This window comes from Cydia splendana, chromosome 20, assembly GCF_910591565.1.
Source record: "Cydia splendana chromosome 20, ilCydSple1.2, whole genome shotgun sequence".
Lineage (NCBI taxonomy): Eukaryota > Metazoa > Arthropoda > Insecta > Lepidoptera > Tortricidae > Cydia > Cydia splendana.
Window position 1 is genome coordinate 6,735,346 of NC_085979.1, and position 20,007 is coordinate 6,755,352.

General features: G+C 43.2%; 2 protein-coding genes across 2 annotated transcripts in view; one reads left to right on the forward strand and one right to left on the reverse strand.

Moving 5' to 3' along the window:
* Positions 1 to 473: 473 nt before the first annotated feature.
* Positions 474 to 18,504, reverse strand: LOC134800846 (trifunctional enzyme subunit beta, mitochondrial). Its single transcript, XM_063773403.1, has 11 exons — positions 18,291 to 18,504; positions 16,993 to 17,164; positions 16,268 to 16,455; positions 13,673 to 13,860; positions 13,016 to 13,190; positions 11,743 to 11,873; positions 8,374 to 8,475; positions 7,570 to 7,683; positions 6,378 to 6,452; positions 5,229 to 5,306; positions 474 to 2,478 (listed from the first exon to the last, which is right to left on the reverse strand). Exons 1-11 carry the CDS (start codon positions 18,352 to 18,354, stop codon positions 2,344 to 2,346), a joined length of 1,422 nt encoding a protein of 473 aa, XP_063629473.1. The 5' UTR covers positions 18,355 to 18,504; the 3' UTR covers positions 474 to 2,343.
* Positions 18,505 to 19,234: 730 nt separating this feature from the next.
* Positions 19,235 to 20,007, forward strand: part of LOC134800630 (uncharacterized) — a 36,162-nt gene continuing 35,389 nt past the window's right edge. The window contains exon 1 of the mRNA XM_063773115.1: positions 19,235 to 19,761. Within this exon, the coding sequence (XP_063629185.1) occupies positions 19,596 to 19,761 (166 nt within the window). The 5' untranslated portion in view covers positions 19,235 to 19,595. The remainder of the gene's footprint in view (positions 19,762 to 20,007) is intronic.

Below are 20,007 nucleotides of genomic sequence, written 5' to 3' on the forward strand. Positions count from 1 at the left end.
ATGGCCATACCACCTGAGTCTGGTCTCTGCAAGTTTATCAGCAATCGGGGCCACCTTCAGACTACCTCGAATGTACTCATTGCGAACTTTGTCTTTTAACGTGACACCACTCGACCATCTCAGCATTCGCATTTCGGCGGTGTGGAGCTTCTGTGTGTGTGTGTTTTTCGCAGCCCATGTTTCAGTGCCATATAGTATTGTCGGTCTTATTGCAGTCTTATACACTTTGCCTTTGGTTCTTACTGGCATCTTTGTATCACACATAACTCCAGTAAGTTGGCGCCATTTGTTCCACCCTGCTGTGACTCTGTGCGTAGCATCCGCATCTGTCGTGCCATCGTCTGATATCACAGATCCAAGATACTTAAATTTGTTAACTTGGGGCAGCTTGATATTGTCTAATGTGATATCAGTATCCGCCGGATGTACGCGAACGCGGGAATTTTTTGGCTCTGTTAAAAAATACACGTCAGTTTTACTAACATTCTTTAATAAAATAATTGATTACATACACATTTCTTACCAACCAATTAAATGTAGGACATGCTTAGAACATCTCTTTGTCATTGTATTACACTTACCCTATCATGTAATAAATAGGTAAATCTTACAAAATATTAATTTAGATTACAATTCTGTTCTTATTAAGAATAACTACACAAACATGCACATACTTCTTAGTTTTGACGTGACTTTATGAAATTGAAAGGCGTATTTTATTGTTTTTTGTAAAATAATGATTACAAACCAATAGGTCTCAATGATTGAGTTTCTTTTGAAATAAAATATATTCAGAGAGTGACGAAGATTACATACGTAACCGTCATACTCGTAGCTTTTCTATATTTTAGGCTTATTTTTGGGACTATTAGCTTAACGCCGCACAACGCTTAAGATTGAAATTATTTACTTGCCTAAATAAAATGACACGTTCTTTTAGGCAGTGGTTTTTCCTAAGCCGGAAGAGATTTTTATTATTTGCAGAACAGTCAGAAAAGAAAACTATTTCTAAGGCCATGGATTATGTCCATATTTCTTTTAAAGGACTGACATCGGTATTACATTTTATAGGCATTTGTAATTGTTACTTCGCGCTACGGTTAAGTCATAACACACGTGGAGTATGTGTCTATTTTCATGTAAAACGTTGCATAATGGATGTCGACTTAGTATTCAGTAAAAAAAACACTGGGTAACGTGACCTTCGTTCATTTCTAACAGTTCATAACGTATCATAATAATTAGACATAATTTAGGGAAAACGATCCAACCCATAAAAGTTTATCAATTAAATTTTAACTGTCTGTCATAACGTACATAACGCAAAATGACTAGTGTAACATTGTGCCTATATCGCTTTTAGTCTACATCGCGAACGGTCTAGATTGTCATTTTGCGTTCTAGACTCTAGAACGCAAAATGACCACTTTTTTATATCTCACAGGTAGGTTAGGTTCGTTAGTTATCTTCAAATGGCCGAAGGCCAAACCGCACAGAATAGGAGCCCCGCGGCAGCGGGGCTCCGTCGACATCGCTAACGTAAAGATAAAACGACGGAAAATGATGTAGGCATTTTGCGTACTGGACCGTTCGCGATGTAGACTAAGAGCGATATAGGCAAAATGTTACACTAGTCATTTTGCGTTCTAGACCGTCCGCGAATAACCCAGTCATTCATTTAAATACCAAAGTTTTGAGGATGTATCCTTTTTGCTAAACTAAGTCTTCTATTAGACATTGTAGTGATACTTGGTGATACCATATTTGTATATCAACCGCAGTTTTCCCGTTGTTTCACAACATGGTTATTTTCAGCCTACATATTTGTAATCGCAACAGTTGTCAGTCCTCTGGACGCGTCGTACAGCGTCACGTACAGATCCTTTCACGAATGGAATGAACGAAACTTTCATTGTGCGAGTGACACGTATCGGTATACAGTCAGAGCCGCCATTTTATTGGTTAACGTGATACGTACAGATATTTTCATTCACTGATTCGTTCCATTCGCGGCAGTTCTTGTGAATAGACCTGGGACACGTTTCTCAAAAGCTTGTAACTAGTAATACAAGCGGATGCCACTTTTTGACAGCTTTTGTTAGAAAGGGACTTCCACTTGTATTACAATGCATAGTCTAATACTAATAAAACATGGTCTTCTCTTCCCAGAGTGACACAAGCCTACGTCACAATAACATTGCCACTTTATATATTGACGTAGGCTTGTGTCAGTCACGTGGTCGGAAGAGAGCACCAGGCGGAGTATATTATTATACCATGCTTTTGATAAACGGGCCCATGTTGGTGCAATGTGACGCTGCGTGTGGCGCGGAGTGGGGTCGCCTAGTCGGCGGTGGCGTCGGGGTGCCTCTCGAGGATCATGGCGACGCCCTGGCCGCCGGCGGCGCACGCGCTGATGACGCCGATCTGCCCGTCCTCGCGCACCAGCCGGTTGGCTGTGTGCATCGCCAAGCGGACCTGACGGGAAATACGTTTTCACCACACCAGCTCGGAAAGGCTTACTTTGCACTTTAAAAACTGATAGCAAAGTTGCATTTTATTCACATGTGAGACAAAGTAATCAAATGCAAATTTTGAGTTGGTTTCTTATGTTTGCTGGTAGAAATGACTTTTAAATGATGATTTTGGATGATAAATTTTTAATTACATTCATTTGGATTTGATTTGGTTTGATTTTGTTTGATATTTTACATTTAATATTTGCTTCAGGTTGGTGTGGTGAAAAATTTTGTGTTTCACTCGGGGGCAAATTTTGTTTAATCCTCGTGCTTTGAAACCCTCGCAACGCTCAAGATTCCATTTCTCGAACCACTCGCTATGCTCGTGGTTCAATTTTGGAATCTTTCGCTTGCTCGGGTATCAATATTAGCACGAGCAGTTAAACAACAACTTTGCCCCCTTGTAAAACAAATAACTATTTCACATCACCTATTCGGAAAAGGGCTTTTTCTTCCCTGGCTAGGAGGGATCAAAGTTGTACTTTTCTGTTCTAGGACACGATTTTTTCTTTCTTGCATACTATTTTTTTTGGTCAAATAATACATATTTGCAACATAACAATTTCCTCATAGTTGATGTGAAAAGCAGTATGTGTCACACGGTATCAAAATTATTCCGTCTTGGGCGTTAACACTTGAATCCCTCATTACGCTCAGGATTCTACTTTAGAATCCATCGCTTCATTCAGGATTCAATGTACACCCTTGACGGAAATATATAATTTTGATCCCTTGTAACACAAACTACTATTGTTTAAGAGTCCATTGACGTGCACACTAGCGCCACTGCTAAATAATCGTGATTATTTAAATTTAACGACAGGTATTTATAAAGGGGGCCGCTACGTAGGGGTTGTGCACAAATCACGCGAGGTGTTTTCGGCTACTTTTTGACCCCCTCCTCCCCCTTGGTGAGTTTTTGGCTACCCCCCTCCCTACACACAACCTCACGTGTATTTTTTTGAATTTTTTTATTCGACCTAATTTTAAGATAAATAGTATTGTATATACAAAATCTTGTTTATTTTTATATTTTCGTTAAATAGACTCGCTATTTTGAAGTGCAGAGTCAAGATTTAATGTTTAACGAAACCGAGAAAGAGTATCTACTCATGTGGTAGGTTTTTTTTCTTAGTTTCGTTCACTGTAGAAAAATACACGTGAGGTTTCCTTATACCCCCCTCCCCCAATGTGATCTATCGTGATTTTTTCGTGACCCCCCCCTCCCCCTATCGAACCTCGCGTGATTTGTGCACAAGCCCGTACTGTATTTTGTATTTAAGCACCTCTTGAATACATCAAACTGGTTTTTATGTTGCTGGATCGTATCGTATCGTCGATCTATGAACTCAAAACAAAAACGGCCGTTTTAACTTTGGACGCATAGATTGACGAAGCAACATAAAAACTATTTTGATGTATTCAAGAGGTACTTAAATAAGTACGTAGCGGCCCCCTTTTTTAAACATCTTTCGTTAAATTTAAATAATCACGATTATTTAGCAGTGGCGCTAGTGTGCACGTCAATGGACTCTTAAGAAATAATCTAATAATTATCAAAGGTTGTCTTTCAAATTGATAGCGTAGAAATCGGCATAATGCGTATCTTCGGGGCTATTCATAAATTACGTAATTTCAAATTAGGGGGGGGGGGGTCTGGGCATCGGATGATGGTAGCATGACGTAGGAGGAAACAAGATCATTCGAAGCATGATTTTTGAATGATTTGGGGGGGGTGTCAAAAATCGATGACGTAATTTATGGACAGCCCCATCTGATTTCACTGTAGTTCTCATGTAGTCTAAAAGGCGAGGTACAGCTAAAATTTTGCAGTAAATAGTGACTTTAGACTACTTACTATTACAGTAAATAGTGACTTTTTAGACTACTATTGCACTTATAATAAGTGCAAAAATAGTGCCTGAAATGCTCACTAGATGTCGCTTATCCCTCAGAGCGGAATTTCTACATGGCGCTGTTAAGATTTTTTCTAAATTATATGTTATTTACTTATTTATATAACACGCCAGTTAAAATTAAAACTGCTGAAGATTGAAGAATTAAGATGGAGGCTGTACTAAATTTTTAAAAGTGTCCCTATTAATACCAGTAGGGGCACACATCGATACCTCCATGACCTCCTAAGTGAGCCGTTCTTTTATATTTTGCCATTGTATATATTGTGACCTTTTTTGCCACTTTTGGTGGTATGGAGATCGTTTGAGTCCCGGGGAAGGACATAGGGTAGTGTTGCGAACGCAACCTTTATTTGTATAATACAGTAACTAAACGCAGCCGTCGGGCTCGGCTAGTATTTGGAAGCTTTTTCTAAAGCACCAATAGGAGCGCTCCACATATTATGTATCGCAGCCAATTAGAGGCACCCAAATCTTAACCACTATTTTCGGATATTCAAATTATGCAAATCACTCTTTCATCAGCCTCCATACGATTACCACACCACTTTTACATTTAACCGTTTAGTCAAGGAACCCTTGTAAAACCAGTACCTATTGAAATTATAATAGTTTACTTCAAATCGAAGCGTTTTATTTGAGTCGTCGAGATCCTGACCTGCACGGCGGCTACAGGTAGTATATCCCAGAAATCACCCTTTAAGGGGTCGGAAGTTAGTATGGGGAATATATAATAAATACCTAAATACTATGTATAACTTATGCAATGGTTTTAGGTACATATGTTACTTACACCGGTGGCAGCGAAGGGGTGTCCGATGGACAGAGAGCCTCCCCAGCTGTTCCACTTGGACATGTCAGGCGAGCCCACCTGAAACCAGAACATATAATCAGTGCATCCCTGTCGTTACAGACTTAGTAGAAAGGGATCAAGACAACAAAACGAGTATAACAGGTATGTTAAAAAATATAAGGTCCTATTTAGGCTGTACCAGGGGTGCGAAACTCCTCCCTTCGGCCAAACTCGGCTCCGTTCGGCTCAGCATTGCTCCGAGCAATTATTAGGGTTCACACAACTTGACGTCCCTTTGCGTGCACGACCACAGATAAGATAATGGCTTGAATTTTGACAACCCCAAATGACCGAAAGGGATAGTGCCATACACTAGAAACTCTAGAAAGGGACAGAATGATTCGACCCTGAACCGCTATTAAACTTCGGTTCTGTAGGAAGTTCCTTTATGTACGGTAGTACTATTATTTATTCTATGGCTGTAAATTTTCTGCCTTTTTATGTAACGGCACTGTTAAAACAGGACCCTGTTTCATCCATCACTGCGACAACAGGCAGTCACACCATGCATGAAATAAAGCACCAGATAATTATTAGAAAAACACAGATAGGAGTTATTTTTAAACACAAGTTATTTAATAAATCGGATAGAAATATAAAAAGTAAGTGAGTTGACCGTGACGTCATTGTGTAATGTTTCATATAAATTCCATATTAGCAAATCGTATTGACAGTTTTAAAAAAGATTGTAGGAGAATACCCTATTCGTCACAGATAGCTGGACCAACAAGTAAATACATATTGACGCTACGCGCTACGTATACTCTGTATCTTTAGGTATTTAAATAAAAGTACACAAACAATTTGTACATTTTCGGGTAGTTATAACATTTATTGGTTAACCGACCAATTACAAAACCGCCTGGATCTGTCACTGAACGACCTGACTTTCAACTACATGATTTGATCGTGTAATGTTTTCATCTACCCTCAACAGGCTTGAGGGGCCATTTGAGGGTAGATTTTGTTTACTTTTATTTATATACCTAGATACAGAGTATAGGTACTGTCCTAACTTATCGACCTGTACCTAAGTGTACGGAGAATTGTGAGTGTAAGCATGAGTGATAATTATTTATTGATAAATACCTTGCCCTGCCTCTTCAGATAGGTCTGACCGAACCAGTCAGAGTCCATCGCCTTCAAGTTGGCCAAGATTTGACCCTGAAATAATACATCGCGTTACAAGTACACTGCAAAAACTTTTGATAAAGTCGAAGAGTATGTAATATTAAAAATATACGTCTTAGGCCCACTTGCACCATCCCACTAACCCGGAGTTGAGCTGTTAAACCGTTAACCCAGTGTCAAATTGTACTGGTAACCATGGTAACTCCAGGTTTAACCGGCTAACCCCGGGTTAGTGGAATAGTGCACGTGGGCCTTAGTTACTTTAACCCATTAACGGGTAACCCTATAAGATTCAAAATCATTGTGGGAAGTATATTCCCTCAGAACCTATAGAGAAAATATTGGACTTCCGGACAGAAAGCTTTCAAGTGAATAAAACTCATAGCTAGAGTTAGACCAAGAAAAGTCTGCAGCGATCTTGAAAGCCCACGCAGTGCAAGTGTTATTGATAGGTACGTCATAATTTCATAGAAGTTTGACGTTTAAAATAATACTTGCACTGCGTGAGAAATTTTAAAATAAACTCTAATTTTAAAATATTCATTCTGCAGAAAGAAACGGCAAGTAGTGAAAGAGAATGTTCAAGGTGGACAGACAATTCAAGTTCTATATGCAATCTCCAGCAGGGGTAGGAAACTAGAGCGTTCGGGCATTCTCGGCTCCGGTCGGCTCATCATTGCTCCGAGCAATAATTATGACGTCCCTTTGCGTGCATAACCACAGATAATTACTTGTATTTTGACAACCATAATTAGCCGAAATAGATCATCATCATCATCATATCAGCCAGAGGACGTCCACTGCTGGACATAGGCCTCCCCCAAAGAGTGCCACAATGACCGGTCTTGCGCCACCTGCATCCAGCTGACTCCCGCGATCTTTACCAGGTCGTCAGTCCACCTTGTGGGGAGTCCACCCACGCTGCGCCTTCCGGTACGTGGTCGCCACTCGAGAACCTTTCCGCCCCAACGGCCATCGGTTCTACGGGCAATGTGATAGCCGAAAGAGATAGTGGCATATATTAGAAAGGGGCAGCATGATTCGTCCCTGATCCTATGTCAAACTTCGGTTTTGTAGGAAGTTTCCTTTCTGTACGGTAGTACTATTATTTATTCTGTGTCTCCAGTGTTTTATAAGCTTTTGGACTTACAGCGAATGCCTCGTGGATCTCCCAGGAGTCTACGTCCTTCATGGTGAGGCCGGCTTTTTCCAGGATCTTGGGGATGCCGTACGCGGGCCCCAGGAGCAGCTGGTCCACGGGATCCTACGGAAAATCATTAGATAGTAGAAATAAATGAAAAAAAAAAGTTTTTGGCAAAAAAAATTTTTTGGTACAAGCTTTTATCGCTGACTGTACTTTTCTTTCCTTTCCACATACAACTAATACTCATCGAGACGAGTCTAAAAACCCCAAACACAATTAGGTTGCGTTGTTTTATCACAGAGTTCCTATGGCCACCTCCTGTCTCCATCATCATATCATCTCGATGGTACCATAATATTGCATTGTCACCCGACTTACGTATGTATGCAAATGTTCAGCTGCATCGGATTTCGGGAAGTGGGTCATATTTAACTTCCAAGATTTAATTTCCATCCAACAAATATGTCAATAGAAGTTTAAAGAACAAAATAATATTTTTTTTATTAAAATTATTAATTAAATTAAATTATAATTAAAATTATAATGTTTTATATTTTCAATAACACAGAGTCTAAATTTGCCTGCTAAACCGGTTAAATTTAGAATCGAATTTTTACATTTTGTCATGACGCGAAATTAAAGGCAAAATTTGAGCACGTGATTTATGGGTGAACCTAAGGGTGGTATTTTGACTCACATTTTTGCTCAATGAGAGAGTGAGACGCAATGACATTCGACCATGATTTTGGACAGATGGAATACCACCCTAAGAAGTGGTCTATTAATTTGCTTCTCTATTTTCATACATACCTGAGCGACGTAAGTGAAGTCCCTCAGATAAGCCTTGGGCTTAAAGCCGAGCTCCTTGGCCTTGGCCTCCGGCATCACCAGGCACGCCGAGGCGCCGTCAGTCTACAAACACACATACAAAATAAGTCTTATCACAGAATAAGAAATAGTACTAGGTACAGAAGGTTCACTCTCTAACAAAACGCGTCTATTACGACAGATATGACCGCTAGGTGGCGCAAGCGCGAGCAGGCGTCCGTTCCGTAGCGGTACGCGGCTACTATGGCTAGACACCAAAATTGGTGTGGGCCGCATGTACTTGTAGCGACGCGACGAAATCGCGGAGTGAGTCACGCCTGGTCTAATGAAAGAAATTTCAAAATTCGACTGCGTTTATACTCTGTATCTTTAGTAGAGATGCCACGAATATTCGGCAACTATTCGGTATTCGGCCTATTAGGCCACTTTGCCGAATATTCGGTATTCGGCTGAATGTTGTCTACTATTCGGCCGAATACGAATATCTGTTGCGCCTACCTAAAAAGAAAAAATACACAAAAAAAATACCAAAAACTAGGCATATTTAATATTTAAAATGTATTCTTGGAAAGTAGTTAAATACGAAGGCACGTTTTTAAGCATTTGTTGATTACAAAATATTTTATTTTTATCATGGGTCTGATTTGATTGACTCTAACCACATTTATTAATTCTGTTCAACATAAAATATATCTTAAGGGGCCCACTGATTAACAGTCCGCCGGACGGTATCGGCCTGTCAGTTGTTCGGAACTGTCAAAATTTTGTTCTAACTGACAGGCTGATACCGTCCGGCGGACTGTTAATCCGTGGGCCCCTTTAGCAAGGGTTGTGCTTTGTTGGCGAACAGTTTTCATAATAATTGTGACTCAAAATGTTCGCATGTCATGCCGAATATTCGGTATTCGGCCGAGAGAGGGGCCGAATATTCGGTATTCGGTATTCGGCCAAATTCACTATTCGGGGCATCTCTAATCTTTAGGTATTTAAATAAAAGTAAACAAAATCTACCCTCAAATGGCTCCTTAAGCTAGTTGAGGGTAGACGATCATTCAGATCAGAAACATTACATGATCAAATGCATCAATGTACCAATCAATGCATCAATGTACATGTATGCAATAAATGACAATAAACAATAAACAAATAATGTAGGTTAATGTCAAGTCGTTCAGTGACTGGTCCAGACGATTTTGTATTTGGTTGGATAACCAATAAATGTTATAACTACCTGAATATTTACAAATTGTTTGTTGACTTTTATTTAAATACCTAAAACCTAAAGATACAGACTATAACAGTATAGCTCTGGTTTTCTAGTTTAGCGGTGCCGTCATATAGCGGCCGTAATATTACGGACGCAAAAAGACGGCCGTCTTGTGTAAAGTGTGACGGTGACGACATGTGTAAAGTATTGAAAGCCGGCATCAGCTTGGCGAGCTGTCCTTGTCTACCGGGCGGTCCTTGTCTAGCATACTGACCAGGAAGGAGGCGTTGGCGGCGGTGACGGTGCCGTGCGGCTTGATGAAGGCCGGCTTCAGCTTGGCGAGCTGTCCTTGTCTACCGGGCCGTCCTTGTCTAGCATACTGACCAGGAAGGAGGCGTTGGCGGCGGTGACGGTGCCGTGCGGCTTGATGAAGGCCGGCTTCAGTTTGGCGAGCTGTCCTTGTCTACCGGGCCGTCCTTGTCTAGCATACTGACCAGGAAGGAGGCGTTGGCGGCGGTGACGGTGCCGTGCGGCTTGATGAAGGCCGGCTTCAGTTTGGCGAGCTGTCCTTGTCTACCGGGCGGTCCTTGTCTAGCATACTGACCAGGAAGGAGGCGTTGGCGGCGGTGACGGTGCCGTGCGGCTTGATGAAGGCCGGCTTCAGCTTGGCGAGCTGTCCTTGTCTCCCGGGCCGTCCTTGTCTAGCATACTGACCAGGAAGGAGGCGTTGGCGGCGGTGACGGTGCCGTGCGGCTTGAGGAAGGCCGGCGTCAGCGTGGCGAGCTGTCCTTGTCTCCCGGGCCGTCCTTGTCTAGCATACTGACCAGGAAGGAGGCGTTGGCGGCGGTGACGGTGCCGTGCGGCTTGATGAAGGCCGGCTTCAGCTTGGCGAGCTGTCCTTGTCTACCGGGCCGTCCTTGTCTAGTATACTGACCAGGAAGGAGGCGTTGGCGGCGGTGACGGTGCCGTGCGGCTTGATGAAGGCCGGCTTCAGCTTGGCGAGCTGTCCTTGTCTCCCGGGCCGTCCTTGTCTAGCATACTGACCAGGAAGGAGGCGTTGGCGACGGTGACGGTGCCGTGCGGCTTGATGAAGGCCGGCTTCAGCTTGGCGAGCTGTCCTTGTCTACCGGGCCGTCCTTGTCTAGCATACTGACCAGGAAGGAGGCGTTGGCGGCGGTGACGGTGCCGTGCGGCTTGATGAAGGCCGGCTTCAGCTTGGCGAGCTGTCCTTGTCTACCGGGCCGTCCTTGTCTAGCATACTGACCAGGAAGGAGGCGTTGGCGGCGGTGACGGTGCCGTGCGGCTTGATGAAGGCCGGCTTCAGCTTGGCGAGCTGTCCTTGTCTACCGGGCCGTCCTTGTCTAGCATACTGACCAGGAAGGAGGCGTTGGCGGCGGTGACGGTGCCGTGCGGCTTGATGAAGGCCGGCTTCAGCTTGGCGAGCTGTCCTTGTCTACCGGGCGGTCCTTGTCTAGCATACTGACCAGGAAGGAGGCGTTGGCGGCGGTGACGGTGCCGTGCGGCTTGATGAAGGCCGGCTTCAACTTGGCGAGCTGTCCTTGTCTACCGGGCCGTCCTTGTCTAGCATACTGACCAGGAAGGAGGCGTTGGCGGCGGTGACGGTGCCGTGCGGCTTGATGAAGGCCGGCTTCAGCTTGGCGAGCTGTCCTTGTCTACCGGGCCGTCCTTGTCTAGCATACTGACCAGGAAGGAGGCGTTGGCGGCGGTGACGGTGCCGTGCGGCTTGATGAAGGCCGGCTTCAGCTTGGCGAGCTGTCCTTGTCTCCCGGGCCGTCCTTGTCTAGCATACTGACCAGGAAGGAGGCGTTGGCGGCGGTGACGGTGCCGTGCGGCTTGATGAAGGCCGGCTTCAGCTTGGCGAGCTGTCCTTGTCTACCGGGCTGTCCTTGTCTAGCATACTGACCAGGAAGGAGGCGTTGGCGGCGGTGACGGTGCCGTGCGGCTTGATGAAGGCCGGCTTCAGCTTGGCGAGCTGTCCTTGTCTACCGGGCCGTCCTTGTCTAGCATACTGACCAGGAAGGAGGCGTTGGCGGCGGTGACGGTGCCGTGCGGCTTGATGAAGGCCGGCTTCAGCTTGGCGAGCTGTCCTTGTCTACCGGGCCGTCCTTGTCTAGCATACTGACCAGGAAGGAGGCGTTGGCGGCGGTGACGGTGCCGTGCGGCTTGATGAAGGCCGGCTTCAGCTTGGCGAGCTGCTCGGGAGTGGACACGCGGATACCGTTGTCCTTGTCTACCAGGCCGTCCTTACCGTCCACTGGAACAACATATTATAACCTCAAAATAGTTCTTAATAGGGAATGTTACGCGAAACTCTGCGTAGGGGGCGCTACTACCACGATCCATCACAATCTGGGGGTCTACCGCGAAACAAGAAAATCTAACCTCTCTATCACTCTTGCATATTCGAGAGATAAAGAGTCAGATAACCAAATTTCGATTGTCGCGTTTTCCGGTAGGCCCTTGTTAACAAACCGCCTTGATGCATCAATGTCATATTTTATTGTCTGTGAAAACTTTTCAAAAAAACACTTTAAGACCACAGTATGTATAAGTTACTCTATGGTTTACTAGCTAGCTTAGTGCTGCACTCTGGCGGCAGAACATTGCAGTAATACCCCCTATTCAATTTTAGGGTTCCGTCCCAAAGGGTAAAAACGGGACCCTATTACTAAGACTCCGCAGTCCGTCCGTCTGTCTGTCACCAGGGTGTAACTCATGAACCGTGATAGCTAGACAATTGAAATTTTTACACACGATGTATTTCTGTTGCCGCTATAACAACAAACACAAAAACAAAATAAAATATTTAAGTGGGGCTCCCATACAACAAACGTGATTTTTTGCCGTTTTTTTGCGTAATGGTAAGGAACCCTTCGTGCGCGAGTCTGACTTGGCTTGGCCGGTTTTTAAAGGTAATATTACAGTTCAACAACGCGACGCAAGAGAGGGTAACTGATTAGGCTATACTGTATCCCTAGTGCAAATTTCATTCCCCTTCCCATTCCCTAGTTAATTTTCGTTTGCGCTAAGTGTTATTTTGTATGGGATTTTGAGTTTCCAAAACGTCCCGCTTGGCGCGCTGTTCAAAATCCCATATAAAAATAGACAACGCGAACGCCCGTCACGCTATCGAATGATACACTATAGTTCGTTTTTTTAGCATTAGAAAAAAGGTAAACAATCTTGACATGTCTTTTAATTGAAAAACACGTTTTAAAAATAAGTCACGGCAAATATGTAACAATTATGAATCTAATACGATCATTTATATTCTTCTGCTTTCATAAGTAATAGTTACTGACTTTCAAAAAGCGTTTTTCAATTAAAAGACATGTCAAGATCGCTTACCTTCTTTCTAATGGTAAACAAACGAACTATAGGGATTCTGTAACTCACCCTTCACAGGGATGAGATCGGTGAAGTATCCCTTGGCCTGCGCGTCGGCGGCGGCCTTGTGGGACCGCAGGGCGTAGTCGTCTTGCTCCTGGCGGGTGGCGCCGAATGCGGCCGCCAGCCGGTCCGCGCTGTGACCCATGGTCTCTCCGGACGAGAACTCGGCCACGGCGGGGAGCTGGAATCGAGCGCGGCGATTACTACATCGCGCTAACGAAATTTTTAATAATTCAACGGTGCGTGTTGAGGATCTGCCATCTTGTGGCCTGGATCGGAAACAATGTACATTGGCAAAGCAAATGCTACCATCTACCGTTCTCGTAAGTTTTATTGTGCATAGTAGGATCTGCCATCTTGTGGGCTACGTCTGAAGCATAAACTTCACATTTACGCCTCTCGCCAAAAATCTGACGGTTCCTATGCTGCCCCCTATAGTTCATGCACGCTCATCTTGGAACTTTCGAAGGTGTTAGGGGTACATACGGTGTTCATCATCATCATATTATTATGTTTTTATGTTTTGATGTTCGGTTCTAATTCTTATTATTATTCTGAATAACGATCATCATACGACAAGTAGTACAAGCTGAAATGTATGTATATTTTACCTGTATGAAAATTGTATATTGAGATAAATAAACTAAACTAAACTAAACATACCTCGGGCGCGAAGAAGTCCGGCCGGATGGAGGCGAGCAGCGACAGGCGCTGCGCGGGGGTCTTGGCCCGGTTGACGCGCAGCAGCAGGGAGCGCATCTTGCGCGAGTGCCGGATGGGCACGTCCGACATGAACTCGACGCCGCCGGCGACGATGATGTCATAGGCGCCGGCCGCGATCATACCGATACCTAAAAAAAAATGTTGATATGTAAATTTTGATACAAGCTTTTATCTCTGACTGTACTTTTACCTGTGATATGATATGGCACACATAAATGGGGGGCGAAGGAGAAATACCGACTTAACAAGTTGTTTCCATTTCTGTTTTATACATTTTATTTCTTATCCCTAACCCACATAAGTTACATGCATGCCAATTATCCTGCTTTTTAGGGTTCCGTACCCAAAGGGTAAAAACGGGACCCTATTACTAAGACTCCGCTGTCCGTCCGTCCATCTGTCTGTCACCAGGCTTTATTTACTCATGAACTGTGATAGCTAGACAGTTGAAATTTTCACAGATAATGTATTTCTGTTATATGTTATATGATATTTGCTATAACAGCAAATACTAAAAATAAAATAAAATAAATATTTAAGTGGGGCTCCCATACAACAAACGTAATTTTTTTTGCTGTTTTTTTGCGTAATGGTACGGAACCCTCCGTGCGCGAGTCCGACTCCCACTTGGCCGGTTTTTTCCGGTTGGGACTGTACTTTGAGCTAACATCTACTACATCTATAGATTATATCTTTTATCTATAGATATGATTCTACATTGATAAGTCAGTCAGCCAGAAGTCTATATTTAGAACATCCGTACCTCGACCATGACCTGTTCAAACACCTAGGAACACTAGATTGGCTCCATTTCAATTATGTACCTAAACTATTTCCATATGTTCGAGCCAAATACTGTACAGTAAGAATCTTTATCGAGTATGAATGTTATGAATTAATCGCAACTATGAGAACAAAGTTCAATAAGTATTATTAGCTAGTTATTCTGGGTAATTGTCTAGTAAAACAATATGTTCTTCGTGTTGTTTTCTAGTAATGCATATAAAACACGAATATTTGATCAAATACGGTCAAGTGTGTAATTCAATAACGTGTTTGATACAAACAAACAATATTTCATACAAAAAAAATCTACCTTATTAGCCGGGTCCACACAGAGCAAGCATACGCGCGAGGCAATTTCCTCGCGCACAAAACGGCCAGTGTAGACGTGCCTCGCGCGCGCCGCCTCGGCCGATGCTGTTTTGTACGCGAGGAAATTGCCTCGCGCGTATGCTCGCTCTGTGTAGATCCGGCTATTAACTACTCACCAGTAGTGATAGCCTGGTTGGAGGAGATACAGGCCATGGTGACAGTGTGGGCGGGCGTGCGGTCGCTGAAGCCTGCCGCTAGCGCCGCGGCCAATGTTGGATGTCTTCACCTCCTGAATGACCGTGCCTTGATGCAGACCAGTCTTTGACGCTAGATCTACCTTGTTAGCTACTCACCAGTAGTGATAGCCTGGTTGGAGGATATACAGGCCATGGTGACAGTGTGGGCGGGCGTGCGGTCGCTGAAGCCTGCCGCTAGCGCCGCCTCGCGACCTATGTTGGATGTCTTCACCTCCTGGATGACCGTGCCTTGATGTAGACCAGTCCTTTACGCTAGATCTACCTTGTTAGCTACTCACCAGTAGTTATAGCCTGGTTGGAGGATATACAGGCCATGGTGACAGTGTGGGCGGGCGTGCGGTCGCTGAAGCCTGCCGCTAGCGCCGCCTCGCGACCTATGTTGGATGTCTTCACCTCCTGGATGACCGTGCCTTGATGTAGACCAGTCCTTTACGCTAGATCTACCTTGTTAGCTACTCACCAGTAGTGATAGCCTGGTTGGAGGATATACAGGCCATGGTGACAGTGTGGGCGGGCGTGCGGTCGCTGAAACCTCCCGCTAGCGCCGCGGCCAATGTTGGATGTCTTCACCTCCTGAATGACCGTGCCTTGATGCAGACCAGTCTTTGACGCTAGATCTACCTTGTTAGCGACTCACCAGTAGTGATAGCCTGGTTGGAGGAGATACAGGCCATGGTGACAGTGTGGGCGGGCGTGCGGTCGCTGAAGCCTGCCGCTAGCGCCGCCTCGCGGCCAATGTTCGATGTCTTCACTTCCTGGATGACCGTGCCTTGATGTAGACCAGTCTTTGACGCTAGATCTACCTTGTTAGCTACTCACCAGTAGTGATAGCCTGGTTGGAGGATATACAGGCCATGGTGACAGTGTGGGCGGGCGTGCGGTCGCTGAAGCCTGCCGCTAGCGCCGCCTCGCGACCTATGTTGGATGTCTTCACCTCCTGGATGACCGTGCCTTGATGTAGACCAGTCCTTTACGCTAGATCTACCTTGTTAGCGACTCACCAGTAGTGATAGCCTGGTTGGAGGAGATACAGGCCATGGTGACAGTGTGGGCGGGCGTGCGGTCGCTGAAGCCTGCCGCTAGCGCCGCCTCGCGGCCAATGTTGGATGTCTTCACTTCCTGGATCACCGTGCCGTGATGTAGACCAGTCTTTGACACTAGATCTACCTTGTTAGCGACTCACCAGTAGTGATAGCCTGGTTGGAGGAGATACAGGCCATGGTGACGGTGTGGGCGGGCGTGCGGTCGCTGAAGCCTGCCGCTAGCGCCGCCTCGCGGCCAATGTTGGATGTCTTCACCTCCTGGATGACCGTGCCGTAGATGATGTAGTCAATCAACTCCTTGTCTATGCCGGTCTTTTGCAAGAGACCCCTAAGGAGATTAAAGGTAAAATGTAGGATTGATTGGTGATGGCCAAATTTTTTGAGGAAGAAATATAAAAAGTTAAAATAACATAATTATTATAAAACATTGTTATAACTGTTTACTTGTTTAAATTGTATTTATTTCATGTGTTTAATTATGTATTAACTATGTAGTTACATGGCAATAAAGGCTTTTTTATTTTTATTTTATTTATTTTTATTTATTATAAAACAGTGAATGATATTTTCTGTGCAATTGTGTTGTGGTCAAAAAATTAGTGCATTCGCGTTGTAGGGAGGTTTTGGGAAATATTATACTTAGCAACTTTTACTATGGAACCAACCCCGTAATCTCGATAAAAAAATTTGGCTGTTTCATACATTTTGGCTGGTCCATTTTCTATGGGAGGGTAATTTTTTGATCCCTTGGTCTGTAAGCTATTTTGTACATAATATGGGCCTTATTGCCTGATTTAAATTTTAAATAAATAAATATGTACTGTTTTATTATATATATATTCGTACGAATAGCATCAATACTTACAAGAGGGCATGTCTTGCAAGCTCATGGGGCATCATCTTGGAGTAGTCGGTGAAGGAGACGAGGAAGGGGGTGCGGACGCCATCCACAAGCACAACATTTTTGCCCGTGCGGTCTTTGAGAGTCTTCTTTTGCTGTAACGCTGCTCCAACACTCAGGGCACGCCTGGCAGTATCTACGAAAACCAAATTCGATGAATTGGCAATATACTATTAACATTAAGTCAAATGTTTCATAATAAACAATATTAGATTAGTATTTTTAGGGTTCCGTACCCAAAAGGTAAAAATGGGACCCTATTACTAAGACTCCACTGTCCGTCTGTCTCTCACCAGGCTGTATCTCATGAATCATGATTGTGACACAGTTGAAAATTTCACAGATGATTTATTTCTGTTGCCACTAGGGCAACAAATACTAAAAACAGAATAAAATTAATATTAAAGTGGGGCTCCCATACAACTAACGTGATATTATTGCCGTTTTTTACGTAATGGTACAGAACTCTTCGTGCGCGAGTCCGAATCGCACTTGACCGGTTTTTTACCATAGTAAGTACTGTAGTATGATGACGATGATTGTTGATAAAAACTCTCCTATGTCCCTCCTTGGGCCTCAATCTATCTCCATACCAAATTTACATACAGAGTAACTTCCAAATTTTCACATTCATAATATTAGTAGGGACAACATGTTTCAGTGATAAATTATAGGGTTTAGACAATAAATAAAAACAACTTACACTTAGTTAATGCCATCATGACTACTTGTACTTAATTAATATATTTGAAACAAGACACTATCTCCCAAGCCATAAATATAACTAATATTAAACTACATCCATAAACAACAGAAAATTATAAATATGAGATATTTACTAAGCGCATCTTTAACTAAATATGGTAATAGTAATACAGATCTTTCTGATAAGAGCCCAATTCCAGATGAACTTTAATTTCATAACTGGATGGTTGTTTTATTTGTATCCAATCCACATTAAAACACATAAACATATAACCCTGATTGTTTTGCATTTTTTAATTGCTAAAATGTGACCTATGTTACTGCCCTACGCGAATACGGAGGCTGACTACAGCTTCATATGAAATATTACTTATAAATAATTGTCGTAGTGCCAACCATGAAAGGTCCAAAGTTTATGTCTAAATAAAAATATTCACTACCTTCATAATATAACCTTTGAAAATTAATTTTATGCAACACGATGTTACCTAATAATGCACGGTAGATTTTATTGAAAACTAACGATATATTAATTGAAAATAATTGAGATAAATTACCAAATTTGATCGTCGAGCTGGCATGTGAAGTTTTCAACAAAGTTTTCGCTATGTGGGATGCCATGGCTGAGTGGACTCCTACGGGATATCACAGCTAACTTGGGATGACTCTGGAACGATGTAAAGTAACTAAAAATACTATAATAATGCCCTAAAAGTTGCTATAAACTTCATAAAAGTTGGACTCTGACCTGACCTGTCAAATCGACGACGTGAAATTTCATTTCTACCACAGACTATACATTACAAAAATAATGATGCGGGTCGTGTTAACCCTCAGACGTTCAGTTTCATTGCGCAATACTTCGATCGAAACTCTGGTTGAAACTCGAAACTCTCGGGCTGCGGGGTCCAAGCGTTCTACTTTTTTTAGATTTAAAAACTAGCAGTTTGCCCCGAACTGACAACTTGCGGTTGCGGCTCGCCAAAAACTCTATCGAGTAGATTTGATTCAAACGCTTATTAATTAACGCGCGTTGAAAAAGCGTTCGTGTGAATGAGGCTTAAGGGTTCCTTTTGCACCTTTTTGGTACGGAACCCTAAAAATTTGATAACCTCCTTTTATTGAAGTCGGTTAAAAATAATTGATCGTGTAGGGGTGCTCTTTATATGGCATGTGGAATTATAATTACTTGTTTTGAAAACATTGCATAGTTCTTTAGTAATAAGTATACGTACATTTTCAATTATTTATAATTTATAAAATCATAGACATATTGAAAAACTATTTATTAATGTTTCAAAAATACTATAGCTACATAAAGGCCCTAGTACACAATGGGCCATCGCCGGCCACTCCAAGGGACGCATTTATGCGTTAGAGGGAGCAAGTGATGTTGCTATCTCATTCTACCGCAAGGCTGCGTCCCTTGGAGTGGCCGGCGATGGCCCATTGTGTACTGGGGCCTTAACGCATAGCCAGCTTGAAGAACCATAAACAAATCACTGTGGCGTCTTTGTCGAGCGGATATTGTTTATGATCACTCGACATTTTCCTTTGCAAAATAATTTTGTGGTCGAAATTACTTTGATTATAATGTTTTCATTTATATCGTGATACACGATAGTGAATAATCACCGAACTATGATTATATGTTAAAAAAAACTTAGTGAAAGTTTTTACAAATGTTTAGTGCAAGGGACGCTTGTGAATTCTCCCTCGACCAATATAGCGGGAAATCTCTGTGTCGTGACGCGCACTAACATTAAGAATCCCTGTGGAGACTTTGAATATATTCAACAGCTTGTTATGTGGTCATTTACACTTTGACAGTGGTTCCGTGTCTTGTAAAGTAGCGATTGACAATGTCTGACGAAATGGCGGTTAGTGATAACCAGAGTGGGGAAGAAGCAGTCGTTAATGGACCTGAAGCGTTGGCAGCGAGTGCCGAGGACGCGGCGCCGGAGGCCCTCGAGGCGCCCAGTGCGCCCGCGGACCCGGAGCCAGAAGAAACCAAGCCAATTAAACCAGGTAACTCTACACTTTCACATAACCTATCTCACATTTTTGATGACGTATTTTTGCTATTTGCAAACCAAAATTGTACTCTAATGGAGCATTTAAAGGTACTACGACCTATTTTTATTGATCACAGATGGATAATTGTAAATCTTGAGCATAAATTATGAAGTTATTGACATATTTTATGCTGGACTGTGGCGGTGAAAGCTGTGACTATAGAACAGTATAACATTCATTGTTAGGTTGCACAACTGC